The sequence below is a fragment of the Amblyomma maculatum genome, chromosome 9 (assembly GCF_055883805.1).
Source record: "Amblyomma maculatum isolate TAMU_Amacu chromosome 9, ASM5588380v1, whole genome shotgun sequence".
NCBI lineage: Eukaryota > Metazoa > Arthropoda > Arachnida > Ixodida > Ixodidae > Amblyomma > Amblyomma maculatum.
In genome coordinates this window covers 11,216,926-11,232,617 of record NC_139352.1, presented here as the reverse complement: position 1 = coordinate 11,232,617, position 15,692 = coordinate 11,216,926, and the positions used below count along the sequence as shown (strand labels likewise).

The window sequence follows — 15,692 nt, the reverse complement described above, 5'->3', positions numbered from 1 at the left end:
GAAAGGGAAAGGGGAAAGTATGGGAAAGCTTGTCGAGCCACGAGCAGGTTGGTAACGCTCTTGTTTGAAAGCTGAAGAGGCGGGCAACACCAGCAGCACACCACAGCGACACAGCGCTTAAGCCCGGCCCGGCAGAAATCATAAAAACAAGATTTTGCTATCTTATTTTTGCGTCACCTGAAAACTCTTATAAACTTTAAATGCACCAAAATTTTTATTACAAGTGCAAAAAAAAAAAAAAAAAAAAAAAACCTTTATAATCTAGCCTAGAGGTAGCGCAACCGTCGGTTAATTTTTGTGGTTTGGGTGACAAATTTCCAGCGACAAATTTTTGAGTGCGTTTTTTGAGTGAGCGACAGAGACAGCTGCAAGTTGCGACTGTCATCGTGTTACCAGGGGCCATGGGCACCGTGCAGAAACCCAGGGTAATATTCTAGTTCACTTTACCCAGGGCAGTGGGGTGACACTCCCATAGGAGCAATGGGGTGGAAAATTTGTTGGCGCGGCTCCTGTTTTTAGAGCGCAGCTCTTTGGCTCCCGTTCCTGAGTTTCGCGCGCGTTTCGCGTCGGCGTCGCCGTCGGCCTCGTAACCAGCTCCGCACCCCCGTTCAGCCCCCCAGCTCAGCCCCCCTCTTTTTGTTGAACAAGCATTGCTGAAAGTATGAACGAAACGGAATGTAGTGACACCACTGTGCGAGCAGTGGAGTTCATAAACTCGCGGAAGTATAATGAAGTGAAAGGTTTCCTATCCGAGGCTGCTCCCGACGTCATGTTCGCTCATGGATGGGACCTCGTTTTGCCCGTTCTGTCTGCAATGGAAAAGGAGATCGACGCAAAATGTGACGAGAACGTACGTCTATGTAAAGAACTGCTTGAACTGATAGCGTCTCGCGGCAAGGCCAAGGAGGTTCTCATTTCTTTACTAGAGCACCTACAGTTAGTTAAATCTAACGTGGGATTCCATGCGGTTCTCCAATGTCTTCAAAATTTGCTGCAGAGTCCTTTAGGGAATAAGCTGAAGTTTTTGGATATGATTTTAGAATCGCTGTATAGTCATTTGAAACGTCTGTCGGCCGCCCTTGCCAAAACTTCTGGGGAGCAGGCTTCTGACGATGACAGTACTGAAACGCTGGAGAATCGGGATTTTAGCTGCCGCTTGAATGCCATGGCCGGATTTTTCTCTGAAGTTGCACATAACGGTGATCTTCAAAAAGAATCGTGGCTGGTCGAGTACCCTCGTACAGAAAATGAGCTGTTCTTGAGATACCTGATGCTGTTTCTTGGTGAGGTCGCTGTTTTGGATCTCCAAAGGCGACCTGACGCATCTCCAAATTTTGCTCAACTTTCAGCTGAAAGGCTTGTAAGCCACATAAGCAGCCATACTACAGATTTGATTAAGTTGTGTATTTCAAGAGAAGAGAGACAAGGCAATGAAAAATCAAGGGACACTGAGAAGGACCTCCCAGAACCCGTGTCACCCATTTGTCGGGCAGTCTTAGCCTGGTTGATATTTGTGGAAAATCTCGAGCAGGACAGCGTGCCTTGTGTTTATGCAAGTCGATATGTATTTGAACATAACTTACAAAATATCATAGTTCTGTTATCTCACACTTCAGGACATGTTGTTGTTAAAGGAGTTGCACTATGTGCCAATATGGTGTCTCGTCTCAACTGTGGAGAGTTCTGTTGCTTGGACTTGGATAACAGCAACTTGATGTCACTTTTGTGCTGCTTGGGCAAAGTAATGATTTACAGTTGTTCAAGTAAAGCTCGGAAGACAGCTCTTCATGCTTTACTTGACTACATGAAGTGCTTCAAATATGAGGCCAGATACATCCTCTACTGCCGAATGCTGCAAGTGGAAAAACACACTGGGTTGCGTGGCTTATTAATAGACCTCTACCGCAAGGACATGCATGCCACTTTAAAAACAAACTTTCAAGATACTTTCTTCGGAATCAATTTTGTCGACTTCCTCAAGATTGTTGTGTCGAACTTTTCATCACAAAATGTGATGGACATTCTTGATGACAGTGACTCAGTGTTGGCAGTGCTCAACCTTCTGCGCTACTTTGCTTCTGTGATGCCACACCAGGGACAGATATGTGCTAAGGCAAGTCAGTCTGTGTGTGAAATTGCAGCGAACTACACGGGCCAGGTGAAAAAATTATTGGATCAAACAAGAATTCATTACAAAGCCGAACTGGAGCACACCAAAGAAGAGGTCAAGTGTGGCAAGAACCCCAAAGATAGTTTGTTTCCAAGTTTACCTCTGGAACAAGAAGCTGAAGTTCTTAAAACTGCACTGACTAGGCTAGACCTTGTAGAAAGTGTGCTAGTCCTTGCAGTTGATAGCCTCAGTCATTGTGCAAATCAGTTACTACAGTAAAGGGTATGTTTTCTTCTGCTGTTGACTCTCAAAGTGACCATTTGACCTAAGTGACTAAACAATGGCTATGCTCACTGTTGGCTGCTATCTTTCGTGCGTTGGTATACTTTGGAACTAATTTTGTTTTCAACATTGTTTACATATCAGTAATGCAAAAATTTGCAAAAAGTTTATGTAGAACTACTGTTTGTGATTATGATGTTACATGTACCAAACTATGCTGAGGTTGCATCTACTATTTGTGTTCATGTATTATGGCCTTTCTTTTTAATCTTAAATGTACCGAAAATGTTCCTAGACTGCTTTCTTTTGCATCCTTTTTCTTGGCAGCTGACAGCATTCTCAGGTCTGCTCTCGAGTTGATTCCTCAGCACGTCTGGGCATTGAAGAGCATTGCAGCTTGTAAGATAAGAAGTTAAAAATGCTGCATTTGCTGTCGTTTTGCAAAATTGTGCAAATGGAAAGTTGGCTTTCATTAAATTTTTTTGTTCAAGGTGCCAGCTCGTTGGGGCTCTCCAGTGTTCACATGGACTTTTTCCGGGTGGGAGCCTTGATTTGATTACATATTTCTACCTATCTTCAAATGATGAATTGGAACACCAACTTGCTAGTAATGTCCAAAAAAGTGACCGCAGGTTAGGTATAATTACACATCTTACCCTTATTGCTTTCCTTTTCCTTAATGTTGTATTTCTTTTTTTTTTTTTTCGTACAGAGCTGTAACTAAAGGAAAGTCTGCAGTTATCGAAGAGGCTGTTTGAAAAAGGCTTTTACTTCTAGAGCCGTAGAAGGACACATGGGTCCAGGTGCATACAGTTTCTGTAATGTGATTTATCAAGATTTTTCAAATGGTAAAGGTACCTGCACTTCTTGCACATTGCGGCAGGCACGTGGCATCTTAGCTTTGCCTCAGAATGTCCTAGTTGCAGTGTCCAACCTGGGAGACCTGCTGGATGTCATCTGGTACCACGCAGGGGATATGTCGACTAATTTAAGCATTCCAAGCGTGCAAGGTGTCTTGTGGCATGTAGGTTGTAGCAGAGTGAAAGTCAAGACATATTGGCTCTCACTGTTTTCCAATTTGCTTACTTAAAGATGAGTTGGTACTTGAAAAGAGCTGTATTAGCTACTACCAGAGTTCTGAGCTTATATTTCTGCAAGATAAATCTGTCGACCATGCTCAGACTCTGGAGTTTCTCAACAGGTGTATCAAAGAACTTGCTTCTTTTGTGAGCTGTGTGGAACAGGTGTGTGCAAAATTGTGTGGCACAGACTTCTGAACTTGTTTAACAGCACAAATGGTTTCTTTTGGATATTTATACTCCATTTCACAGTCTGTCTGCAGCACTAAGAAAGGTAAGGGCAACCTGGGCCAATTAGGGTAATGTGTAGAATATAGTTTCATTCCTGCCATATTCTTAAACCATGGTCGACAGGCGTGTAGGAACACAATCATGTGTTGCACGTCTTCCTGATTGGCCCTGGTCGCCCTTGCCTCTCGTAGTATGTTTCGGTGGTGAACACTTGGATTGCTAAATTGCATTCGTACCTACCCGAGAGTAGAACAAGGTATATAATGCATTAAATTGCTATATTTTGCATTATTAGCACTAAAAAGATTATTAGCAATGTGTACGACCGGCAAATACCTCAGATTTTACCCGCAATTGGAACACTTTGGTGTTCACTTCGAAATTGTGCAGGCGCTGGGTTGCAGCAACGAAATGATTGCTGCAACCCATGACGTCGCATCCGGTTTAAAAAATGTCACATCGGCCTACAGGTGGTGTCCAATCTGAACGAACCGCAAAGCACGCTGGGTAATTCTGACCTCCGAGTCTTTCTGAAAGATGCGCGTAGCTGCGCTGTGCTTGAAACTCTGCATCGACAAGCTTAAATTCGACTCTTCACGTGTTTTATAAGTGCGAATGAAGTCGTAAAAAAGGTCGTGATCTGCACACATGTTATGACCCTATTTAACGTTTCGTATTTGAAGAAAACGGGTGAAAAATCATTGCAAGTGCAACCATTACAACGTGTGTCATCTGTTCGCGCTGAAGTTTAGCATGCATCATTGATTCGGTGAAAGTTCGTTTTTCGTTGATGTTATACAGTCGCTACATATATATCTAAAATATACTAGAGTAAGCATTCTTTAGAGGTATTTCGCTAGAAGAAGCCGGATAATTAGACTGCTGGCAGTCGCAATTTAGCGATACGTAGGAGCGGACTGTTGCACAAGTTGTAGCTGCGATGGCAGAGAGCTGAAAGCATGCAAATACCAGGAGGACATGGTGCACTTTTTTTGCAGCCTTTACAGAGCTTTATCGGTTTAAGCTGCACTGCCCGAGAGAGTCAGAACAGCTAGGGTTGCTTGTGTTGCGGTGTACTGCAGCTGTGTGCAGCATGGCCGGTACACCGCATTTTAGTTTCATAGCTAAAATTGTGACGTGCGATTCTAACAGCTGTTGTGTTATTCTTTCAGAAGATCTAGATTTACTTACCAGTGCTTCGAAACCTTTGAAGTATGCACAATCTTCACTATTTTAAGTTACATATTCTTGACAGCTAGCTAAACTGATTTTGTTTACATGTGTAGTTTTTTTTTTTTTTTTCTGAAAACTGTAGGAGGTATACAATGGCAAAGAACTGTATCATGGTTAGCATCATGCTGTCAATCAATGAAAACATTAGGAGGAAAAAAAAAAAAAAGTAATGAAAGTCTCTCTCAAGCATTTAATTTTTACTTCAGTTGTATTACGAAAATGCAACTGCATGATGTATGAGTTGCATTTTTAGCACTGCTGTATTCATTCTGCATGCATAATACCCCAACATGTGTGTAGCCAAGACTATGTGGCCAAAAACCTCTACTAATGCTTGTTGAGAGCCTGGGTCGGCTAGTAACGTAGCTATTCCGGCAATCAGAGAGACATTATCCACTTGCTGAGGCTGCAGTGCATGCGAAAAAACCCCATTCATAAACAAAATTAACTAGCATAGTGTGTGAGACATTTTATGCTATTCACATACAACTGTGGAAGCTCTCCATGTTTGAAATTCCCATGCTTGATTCCCCAATACTAATTGCTGCATTATGTTGGTCAAAAAAAAGTACTAAAACATTAAAAGCTTTGTTTTAATGGCGTCTCTTGAAATCACCAAAAACTCCAGGATGCGGAACCAGTATTTTCTCCGATCAAAGCTGGGAAGAGCTTGTAACTATTTTGCTGTTGTGTAATAATTGTGCTTGGGGTCTGGTTGGACAGAAAAACTAGATTGTGTATACATTCAGATGTTTCCAGTCGGCACATAGGCTGTTAATGCATACGTCCTGAAATGCTGGAATGTATAACTTCTGCACAATGTGTTCAAGGTAAAGGAGCTTAATACGAAAAGCCAGGCATAAAGTCAACTTGTCTTGTGGTTCTTCATAATGAAAACATCAGCTGAAAGAAGTATCAATGCTTAGCACACCTTTGCTACTGGCACCAAGAGAAACAGTCAGGCGCAAGAAAATAGCCAAAGGTAAAAGTGACTAGTCTTTATTATACAGCCATGAAAAAGCAAAGGTTCTTAGAAATTGGAAACCGTTCTCATACTGCAATTACACCTCATATTACTTTCTCCAGCAGAACTTTTGCAGCACATTTTTACAGCATGTGGTTAATGACCTCCAAGCAAGGCTGGGAGTGAAGAAGAATAGTGTCTCCACTGCACGGTCGGGTGCACGGACCACTACAATCTCCTTCCCGCCGCGAGTTACTCCTGCACGGTGCCCATAATTACCTTACTTTTCTGTGGCGTAAAGCCCCTCCATGACGTTTTCTGACTGTGGTGGTGTTGGAGAGTGGTTCACGTGCGTCAAACTCGTCTAACAAAACTCGAAGGAAGGATGCTGGTTCTGTGATCTGTGTTTGCCAAGGTGTTCGCGCACTGATGTTCGTGCACAATTAGTAAAAATATATACATATATATAGGTATATGTGCACATACGAGGAAGTTTGCACAGCACTTGCGGCTTGCTCATTGCCTGCTTTTTTCACCGCATTATCCAAGCTCCAGCGGTCAGAGAGAGGCATTCAGAGCCTTTTCCATTCAAAACGGGCAGCGTATAATAAGCTAAACTAGTCCCTTGGTATCTGTGTTTAGCTGACTATTAATACACTGCAAACGTAAAACGCAAGTTTAACTACACTTACGAAAAAAAAAAGAAAGAAAAAAAAAATGGGCGTGGGGTTGGAGAAGAGAACGAATGGATTCTTGAACGAGGATTGAACGTAGGCTAGTGGACAGCATTGTAAATATAGTGCGAAATAGAGCGTAGAAATAGATGTGTAACGCACTGGTAATAGAGAAAGTAGACATTCAAACGAACTATGCGTACGTCAGTCCCGCTGCCTCTTCCGTCCCACTTTCCATCACTTGCCACAAATCAAGCTAGCGTACATAATGGACAAGCCCAAGTCTCTACCATGTGACCTCCACATACATTACCAGCTGCACTCCTGGTATCCACTTGTGTTGGGTATGTGGCAGCTATAGCTGCCATAGTACAGACACATATTGGTTATCTTCACACGTTATGACATGTGAAGATGGCCAATCTGTGTCAGTACTTGTGTCTGTATTTTTGCGGGATGCATTGGTGTGACCGGCGTAGAAATTCAAGTGGGAAGCATTGGTACGACTGGCGCACCCAGTCGTACCAATGCTTCCCTTGTGAATTCGTACCTCTGTCAAGAACCCTGTTGCTGGCAGAGCTGGGCCATTCCTATTGCTGCACTGCTGCCCAATACTGCTGGTAGCCCACTTCTCCCGCATGCCGGCTAACCACCATAAAGCTAGCTTTATTATCATTTCTTGCCTTGAAAAGTCACAGTCAAAGAAATCTGCACTTGCACAGGGCTGCAATTATTCTTTGAGAAGTGAGCTTCACTAAACCTTTACACCTTTGGTACGCTTTGGTTAGAGCATTACATTTGAAACTTCATGTCTTAGTTTTAAATCCCTGTAAGCAAGGTAACCCAAACCTCCTTTGCAGGCTGAAGTAGAAACTGAGTTTGCCCCCGCAAGGTTGCGGTACAGCAGTGCTTACAGACCCCCTTGCAAGCGTACAGCCATGGGTTAGTTTTTACGCTGTCTCGCCTGATGCCGTGATATGTGGCTTGAAGCAATGTGTGATGTAAAAGGCATGCAAGACAAAGCAACATCATGCAAGCTCTCTTGTTAAAATTTTGGCCCAGCTTCTGCTGTGTTTTGCCAGTTTCACTTTAATGTTTTGCACCTTGTGGCTATAGTTATTACATTGGAAACTAGATTGTCAAGATACTGTATTTCACAAAAATTTCATTCACAGTTACATGCATCCAGCATGTGGCTTAGTTGAATTCTATGTGCATTTGCTACCATCATTCATTGGGCAGAAACACCTCTCTGGCTGTAACTGAATGGAATGTCAATGCCATATAACCATTGTGTTTGGGGCAGGGGCAGGTTTATGGGTCACTCTTGGAGGGTGCAGTTTTTTTTTTCTTAAGGGGGAAGGGGGGGGGGGACTCCTTTTGGTTGAAAAAATGGCCTTCGGCATGGTCTTTTTACCTAAATTTAATGCTGAGAGAGGGGTGACTGCCTTCCCCTTAAATCCATCTCTGCTTGGGGCCATATGGAGTTGCTTGAACATTGCAACAGACATGTCGCACCATAAAGGGTACCTATGACACTGTTGAATGAAGTAGCCATGCGCATGGAATGTTACAGTTGCTGGTATCAGTTAACGTATTTGGCTACAGAAAAGCAATAACACAAATGGTGATTGCATGGACAAGTGGCACTACCCTCTCAGTATAGGAACATAACTGAAGTAGGTCACATGGCATTGTCTGGAGTTGCCCCTTTATGCTGCTACCACGTTCCACAGTGTCTGCAATCTACAAAGATGTTAGTAAGAGCACCTTCATCGTACATTATTTCTTGAGAGGTAGTCCAGCTCTCATCTGTGCAGTGATGCATATTCATGAGGTTTTAATTTGCATGCTTTTTCACATTATACAGGTGCTGTCACTGCTCAAACTAGGTATGACTCGCAGGACTAAAATAGCAAGCAGGAAATTGGGGGTACCCATGCCTCAAGTGCGGCTATGCCGCGTTTGTTCACAGCAACTTTGAGAATTTCAGCGTACCCTTTTTCAGTGCAGTGATTGATGTCAGGGCATCACTTGGATGGGCACCCCTGGTAGATCACCTTTGCATCCTCATGGGTCAAGGGTAACACCGGTACACTTATTGCGGCAAAGGCTTCACTGCAGGAATTGGCCTGTCTGAAAGCAATGAGACATCACTGAGTGTGGCTAGATGTAAAATGTAAATAACATGTGGAAAGGATAGCACAGGAATAGATTGGCAAAAGTGTCTCTTTGGTCCTCTTACATTCTTCGCTTGTTCCTCGTATTGTGTGTCCCTCGTATGTCTTACCTTTCACAGAGGATAGTTCTTCATTAAAATTTGCCATCTTTGTGCAATGGCTGAAGGCATTTTCACGAATGCTTTGCTTGCCCGTTCAGTATGACTCCTCTACCTTTTAGCTGACTTTTATAAACCTTCCTCATTTCTGCCCTTTTTTTGCACTTGTTTCTTGGGTTTATTAGGAATGTCTTGGTACATAAAGATGAGAACATCTTAAACTGGTACTCCAAGAACAGTTCAGAACTATTTTTGTCTGGTCATGTTCTTTGTGTTCGTCCACAATTGCACCACATGTAGCAGTTGACTTTAATAGCAGTCACATTTCTTTAAGAGCCCACAGAACTATTTGTTTTTTTGATCAAGTCAGAAGGAGGCATTACATGGAAGCTTGATTATTGCTGCCGTTTTTCTAAATGTTGCAGTTCCTTTTGCTTTGCAAGAACAAAGTTGCATCCTATTGAATTTGACTTGAAAAATGCACTGCAGAGAGTGTGTTATTACAAAAGATTAATGTTCATCATTCAACGTGCTCATAACTGCTCAGGCATTACGATGTGACAGATAGGCCATATCTATAGCTTTTATGTTGCTGGTAATGTAACTGCATTCAGTGTTTAACAAGGCAGCATATTTCTGGGTAACAACAGCTTTCTTGCAAAGGTGTAGCAACCTGTATATTTTAATGTTATTGATTGAAAATAGCAGATGGACTTAGATGTAGAAGACACATTTGGAAAGTTTATTTAATGGCTGCCGTTAGGCTTGCCTGCCAATTTATTGGAGGGTTTCTCTTTCTCATTCATGATTTAGCACAGCCTGTACACCAAAGGAGAATGTGTAAGGTTGTTTTTAAAAGCTGCATACATTTCTAATGTCACAAGGAATTTTGAGACAGAATTCTTTTCTAGTGCGGGTTCTAAATTTCTTGACTGCTGCTCTTTTTTGTGTGTTTGGTCATTCTCGAACATTCTTGAATCATTCTTGAACAGCTGCACTTTATGAATGATGCACATTCACCATTTGTCAGGCATTCATAATCATCACGAATGCCTTTCATACTTGTTCACTGCACTTTTGCTGTCTTTCAGCTGGGCTTTGCCCTTGTAGAGCGCCATCAGGAAACAGGACCTGGACCAGTTAAATGTGAACTGAACTAAAGGTTTTATTTTTCTGCCTCTGATTACCAATCCTGGAATCCAAGCGTTCCCGGCATGAGGCCTTTGCTTCATTTTACGCTGCACTCATTGTCCAGAGAGGGCAATCCTACACCCCCATCCTAGTTTTTTTCTTTTACCATGCTTGTTTGCTTAATTTTGACTTGCTGTTCATGGCACTGTGTATGTATGTTAAGGGGTGTGTGAACAGTTAGAGGATTAACTTCGTATGAGGTCTTTTTTTCTTTCTTGTTGGTGCTTGCTGAAATAATAGAAAAAAAAAACCTGCTCTGCATGTTTCCAAGTTTACATTTTCCTTTGGTGCATATTATTATACTATTTGAAAACTTGGTGAAAGAGGTGCTGCATTCTGCTTACTAACAATTTGGTATTGGCCAGGCTATGCAGTCGCTCATGCTTCATGCACTTCTAGGCCTTTCTGAGGTCTTTATGCCAAGCTTTCAAGGTTGTCTTTTAACTGCCATTGTAGGTCTAATTTTTTTAGGAGGAGGACAGTCTCACTATGAGTGCTACATTTTCGAACTTGCTTAAAAAATATATTGTTGTAGAAGACCTTGACCTGGGCGATACGTCGTCAACAGTCAGTAGAAAGTTCTGTGATCAGTCGTGAGACGTGTCAGCACACGTACGAGCGTCGAAGCGAGCTTCGTTGTCGTTTTTCTTCCTGCACGTCACGCGCGTTGAACATGCTTTTCGTCGTTCTCTTCAGTCATAGGCGCTGAACCCAATACCTGTTTTACAATATATATATACTGAAAGCGCTACAATGCTCACTGTTGCTTAGCACAATGCTATAGTCACAACCTTTGAAGATGGAACCATTTGTGCTCGTGGGTTAGGGTTGTGGGATAAGCCTAAGCATCCAGTGGGATATGATGACACTTAATGGTAATCAAAAGCTGGTCTACTCTTCAGATAGTTTCTGATGATAGTGCATCATAAAAGATATTTTCTGGTGCTTTAGTTCTTATTTGTTGATTTAATATTTTGGTTTCTAATGGCGTAATCATTGTGTTATATCAACTTGCTTTAACTGAGACAAAGATTTTGCAGAATTTCGACAAGAATCTCCTTTTTTTTTTTCGCATTCTTTTTGTCTTCTCCATCCCTTAAAGGTACATTACATCTTAGCTCAATTTCGAAAGAGTTCAGAAAATATAGCTGATAATGTAGCATATTTTTGACGGTTGTTTCCTTTTCTTTTGTTGCTCGATGTAAGGTTATTGTATATGTGCAGATAAGTCTTCAGAGTTCAAAATTATACACCAGCAATGGGAAACGTAGTGTACATTTTTGTTGTGTGACTAGCATTGATCTCTGCTCATCTGGTCGCTTGCAATTCCTGTAACTTTTACTGTTGTCACCAATGTAGCGGTAATGATTAGAATCCTGCAAGCCTACATTTTTGACGAGAATTTGCGCCAGTGTCACTGTAGAAGGTGATTTGTGTGATGCCCGAATGAAATTGACCTCTTTGATTTGCCAAGCTTGACACCCCGCTTGTTGGTGTCATGAAGAGCTTGAGTTTAGTAATAAAGCTTCTCCAGTAATTCATTTTTGCAAACCTGCCATCACGAGTGCTTGGCAACAGCGTCATCTTTCACCTACAACATGCTCTCTTTTACACTGCAGGCTTTGTTGCTACACGTTGCTGCCCTGACTTGCCTTGTTAATGAATATTCTTGTGGAAAGGTGCGGCTGCTGCTGTGGTGCCTTCTGCGCAGCTACACCATGCTACACTGAACCCACCTGAAAGATCACAAGAGGGTGCATTGTAGGGTATAGCTGCACAAGAGCAGGCATTGTGACTCCACTGTAGCTACGCTGGTGTGGTGACTTTCTGCAGAGGGGCCACCTGGTGGCACACCTTTGCACTCACATGAGTGAAAAGCCGTCTCATTGCCATTTGCCCCACGGCATTCACAGATAGGACAGGCAACATTTGAAGTGTTACTTTTTCTCAGTTTCATTTAAATTGAGGGCTTTGGTGAAGCACCTAGAAAAAGCCAAACATGCAACAAGTGTCACTACTTCATAAAATTTTTGCATTTTGCTGGACTCCCAACAGTGATAACAAAAACATGGCGTATTATCATGCCGCTATGTAAAACCAGGTAGATTAGAGGCATATATACCAGAAAAAATTATGTTTTGCTTAGTTTTTCTCATCACTAACTTCCAGGTGAAGCTATAGCCTTTGCACTATCATTCTGCCTTCTTTTACCTTAGTAATCTGTTTCTTTTGATATTTTGCTAATGTTGTGTCTGTAGCATTTTAACACTATAAGAATGCATCTGATGCCTGTAATCATTCTCTTGACATTTGCCTTCAACATTGTATGTTTTGCGCTTAAGTACAGAGTAATTGAGCTGAAATAGCTAGTAAGTAGTTTAGCCCTAGTACGTAAATTTTTACTCTCTTCTTTTTGGAAAGAATTAAGGGTCGTATAAAGCTTCTTGCAAGTTTTCATAAGTTCATATGCTACTGGCGCTGACGTCTCACTTATATTAATGGCTTTTGTTACTGAAAACTTATCTCATATGCTTTACATTTCTTGCATTTATTATTATGTATTCATTATGTGTACTCTGGCAGTTTATAAGCTGTCTTGCATGCTTGTTGCAGTTAACTATTTGTATATCGACCCATATACCTCTTTTCTACTGTTGTGTGCCTCCTAATAGTTATGAATGATGCGGTCTTTTGCCTCTGATCCAGTCCTTGTTATAACCTGATGAGTGCAGATGTATTGGGGCTTCATCGCGGGATAATACAACAGCTATTACATTATAAGCTTAGTTTTTCCATTTGATATAATAGTTATATACATAGTTGTGGCTGAAATTTACCTGGTAGCAAATTGTTAGTGCCTTTTATGTATTTGGGAGGCTACGTCATTGACGTTTTTTGCATTGTGCAACTGTTCACTCTTAAGTGTTTTTTGGTTATTTTTGTGACCTTAAAGGAATAGGTTTCTTTTTTTTTTTTTTCTTTTCCCCTTGCTTTCCTTTACAGATGTCTAATTTCACCTATGCCTCTATCTGTTTTGCTGCTGTCTGAAGTTATGTGCAGCAAGTGGTGGCTTTTGATATGGGGTTGTTTAGAGGGGTTGACTAGATGCTATGTTTTCTCTGTTCTTGATCAAATTCACAAATTATGCATGTATGTCATCCTTGCACTTCGTTTTGTTTTCAACTTCTACAGGGTGTTATTTTAGAGCTGCGGAGGAAGCATGTTGTGTTCTAGCCTTATTGGTCACGCTTTACTTTTAACAGAGGGACAGATGCCTACCCATTACATTGTACCTTACATCCCTAGGGATATAAGGAGAGGAGTGGCATTCGGACATTTTTGCTGGTCAGCTAGGTCATTGAACTGTGAAGTTTCAACTGTTTCAATGGCAAATGCACTGCTGTAGTGATATGCCAACTAGCTCATAGCCAAGCCTGTTATAAGAGTGTCATTGAATCTTTACCCACTCGGTAGTTTGCAGTATGAAAGTTCTTGCTACGAAGGACAGGCATGTACAACATATTTCAGTAGAGATGCACTATCTTTCATGGTGCAGACTTCTTCGATGCACCTTGGAGGGATGACTTACCACCCGGTGAAAAGTCTGACAGCAAAAGACAGCTGCTTAAGCGCTCCTTCGACAGCTTTGCCACAGCTCCCCACGGCGACACAAAGAGTGACCAGGGGACACAGACAGGCACTGAGTGCTCGTACCTATGCGACATTTGTGGCCGGCGATTTGCAACAAAGTATGTCATGCTCCGACATGTTCAGCTCCACACAGGCGAGAAGCCATTCCGTTGCCACCTGTGTGCGATGACTTTTGCATTAAAATTTAACCTGACGAGCCACCTACAAATTCACTCAGGTGAAAAAACCATTCCAGTGCCGCTTTTGTCCAAAGGCATATTCACGCCGGTCAAAAATGAAGTTTCACGAAAAGGAAAAGCACTTACGGGACGCCATCACCAACTAACGCTTTGGCATCCTCTGCAGCCTCTCTTCAGCAGTTGCACTTGAAAACATATATTATACCCTCATGACACAACCTATTTGGTTTGGTACACTTGTGCCTGTGCCTTTGTGCACACACCTGATGAAATGGCTCTTTGGGATAATATGGACCAAATTTTGGGTTTGATAACCAGCTAATGGAATTTGATCCTCAATTTTTTGTCCTATCTTCACGGTTGCCATGACTTATTTATGTATAGTTTTGTAATTCTGTTCCATGGCTTCCTGTATAACCAGATTGATATACCTATGTTCTGTGTGATGTTGATGCATGTTAAAGAACACAGGTAGTATCTGCAGCTGTCCCCTGCAGCATTCCTCATAGCCCTGAGCTGCTTTGGAATGTTAAGTCCCATATTTCATAATAATACCATACCATTATCAGTGTGCAACCTTGTACCTAGTCTCTCCTGGTAAACTGTAATATGTATAATATATCCTTCAGTGATAAAATGTTTCCTTTCTAATGTTAATAAAGATGACTAAAATAAAACTGCACAAACATGATAAAAAATCTGCTATTAGATTGTGTGAAAGTGCATGAGTCATTTCTGCCAAAAAGCAACATTTTCGATCCCAAACTCAGTCGACAGCCATTACTATATACCTAGTCAGCTGCTTCTGCATGTCTCCTGTGTTTAACTAGAGGGAACTTATTGCACATATTATTTTAGCGAAAGCTACACTGTGGTAAGTTTTCAAACCTCGGGTGGCCGCAGCTACATCATGAACAGGCGTAGCTACGAGAAGAAGGAGGAGGAGGAGAGATGACAAAGAAGACGAAGAAGAAAAAAAGGCGAAGAGGAAGAAGAACGCTCTGTCACCGGCAGCTAAGGCTCTCGCGCTACATTCGGTTCAGCAGCGTTGAACCCTTCTAATTTTTTTAAATGTACCTCATTATAGGTGTTGCATCTCAGCTACTTGATTGTCTCTTGCTCACTGTACTATGTGCCTGCCTCTTAGTTCCAACTGAGCAGCATTGCTTGTTGTGTTGACATAGTCCAATGGGAGATAAAATTGAAGATATGGATTTAAGAGACTGTGTTTTGTTTAATGCTTAACACAATCCAGCTCAGGGGATTGTCGCCACTTGATTGGAATGGCGGCTACGCCTTATGGTTGGTGTGGTTTGTGAGTCATGGACTTGCCCTATAAATGGTGCACACGCAAACAGTGACAAAGGACTGGTTGGGTTGTCCAGGGCGCGCCGCAGCAGCTGCATTTTGATAGAGGCAAAATGCAAAAGCTGCCCATGTGCTGTGTGGTGTCAGTGCATGTTAAAGAACCCCTGTGGCCTAAATTAACCCGTAGCCTTTCACTATGGAATTCCTTGTAACCCATGTGTTGTCTTGGGGCACAAAAATCCACAATTTACACATTTTTATTTATTTTCTGGATAAAGTAGCAACACGTATAGTAGCGCTGGTGCTACCAAATTGATACAAACAATGCAGCAGTACTGCTGATGGTACAGTCCAGTGCTCCTGTTATTACTCCTTTGTTCTCCCACTGTTACAGCACCTCCACCAGGTCGAAGCTCTGACTTCCACCTGGCCTACCCTGACGTGAAGAAACTTTGTTGTGCTGCCTGTGGGTTGACATAGCATTCACAAACTCTTATTCTTTTGTGATAGGT

The 15,692-nt window shown here is 42.0% G+C and overlaps 1 protein-coding gene across 3 annotated transcripts; it reads left to right on the top strand.

Annotated features, from left to right (window-relative positions):
* Positions 1–277: 277 nt before the first annotated feature.
* Positions 278–15,680, top strand: LOC146178286 (glomulin-like). Of its 3 annotated transcripts, none has more exons than XR_014700585.1 (2): positions 278–425; positions 13,599–15,680. XR_014700585.1 is itself a non-coding variant. In XM_084578095.1 (2 exons), exon 1 carries the CDS (start codon positions 662–664, stop codon positions 2,387–2,389), a length of 1,728 nt encoding a protein of 575 aa, XP_084434221.1. In that variant the 5' UTR covers positions 278–661; the 3' UTR covers positions 2,390–2,791; positions 13,599–15,283. The 3 variants fall into 3 exon arrangements, 2 of the variants coding, with proteins under 2 accessions (XP_084434221.1, XP_084434222.1); XM_084578095.1 differs by having other exon boundaries at positions 278–2,791; positions 13,599–15,283; XM_084578096.1 differs by lacking the exon at positions 13,599–15,680 and adding an exon at positions 2,884–3,098 and having other exon boundaries at positions 278–2,791.
* Positions 15,681–15,692: the final 12 nt, after the last annotated feature.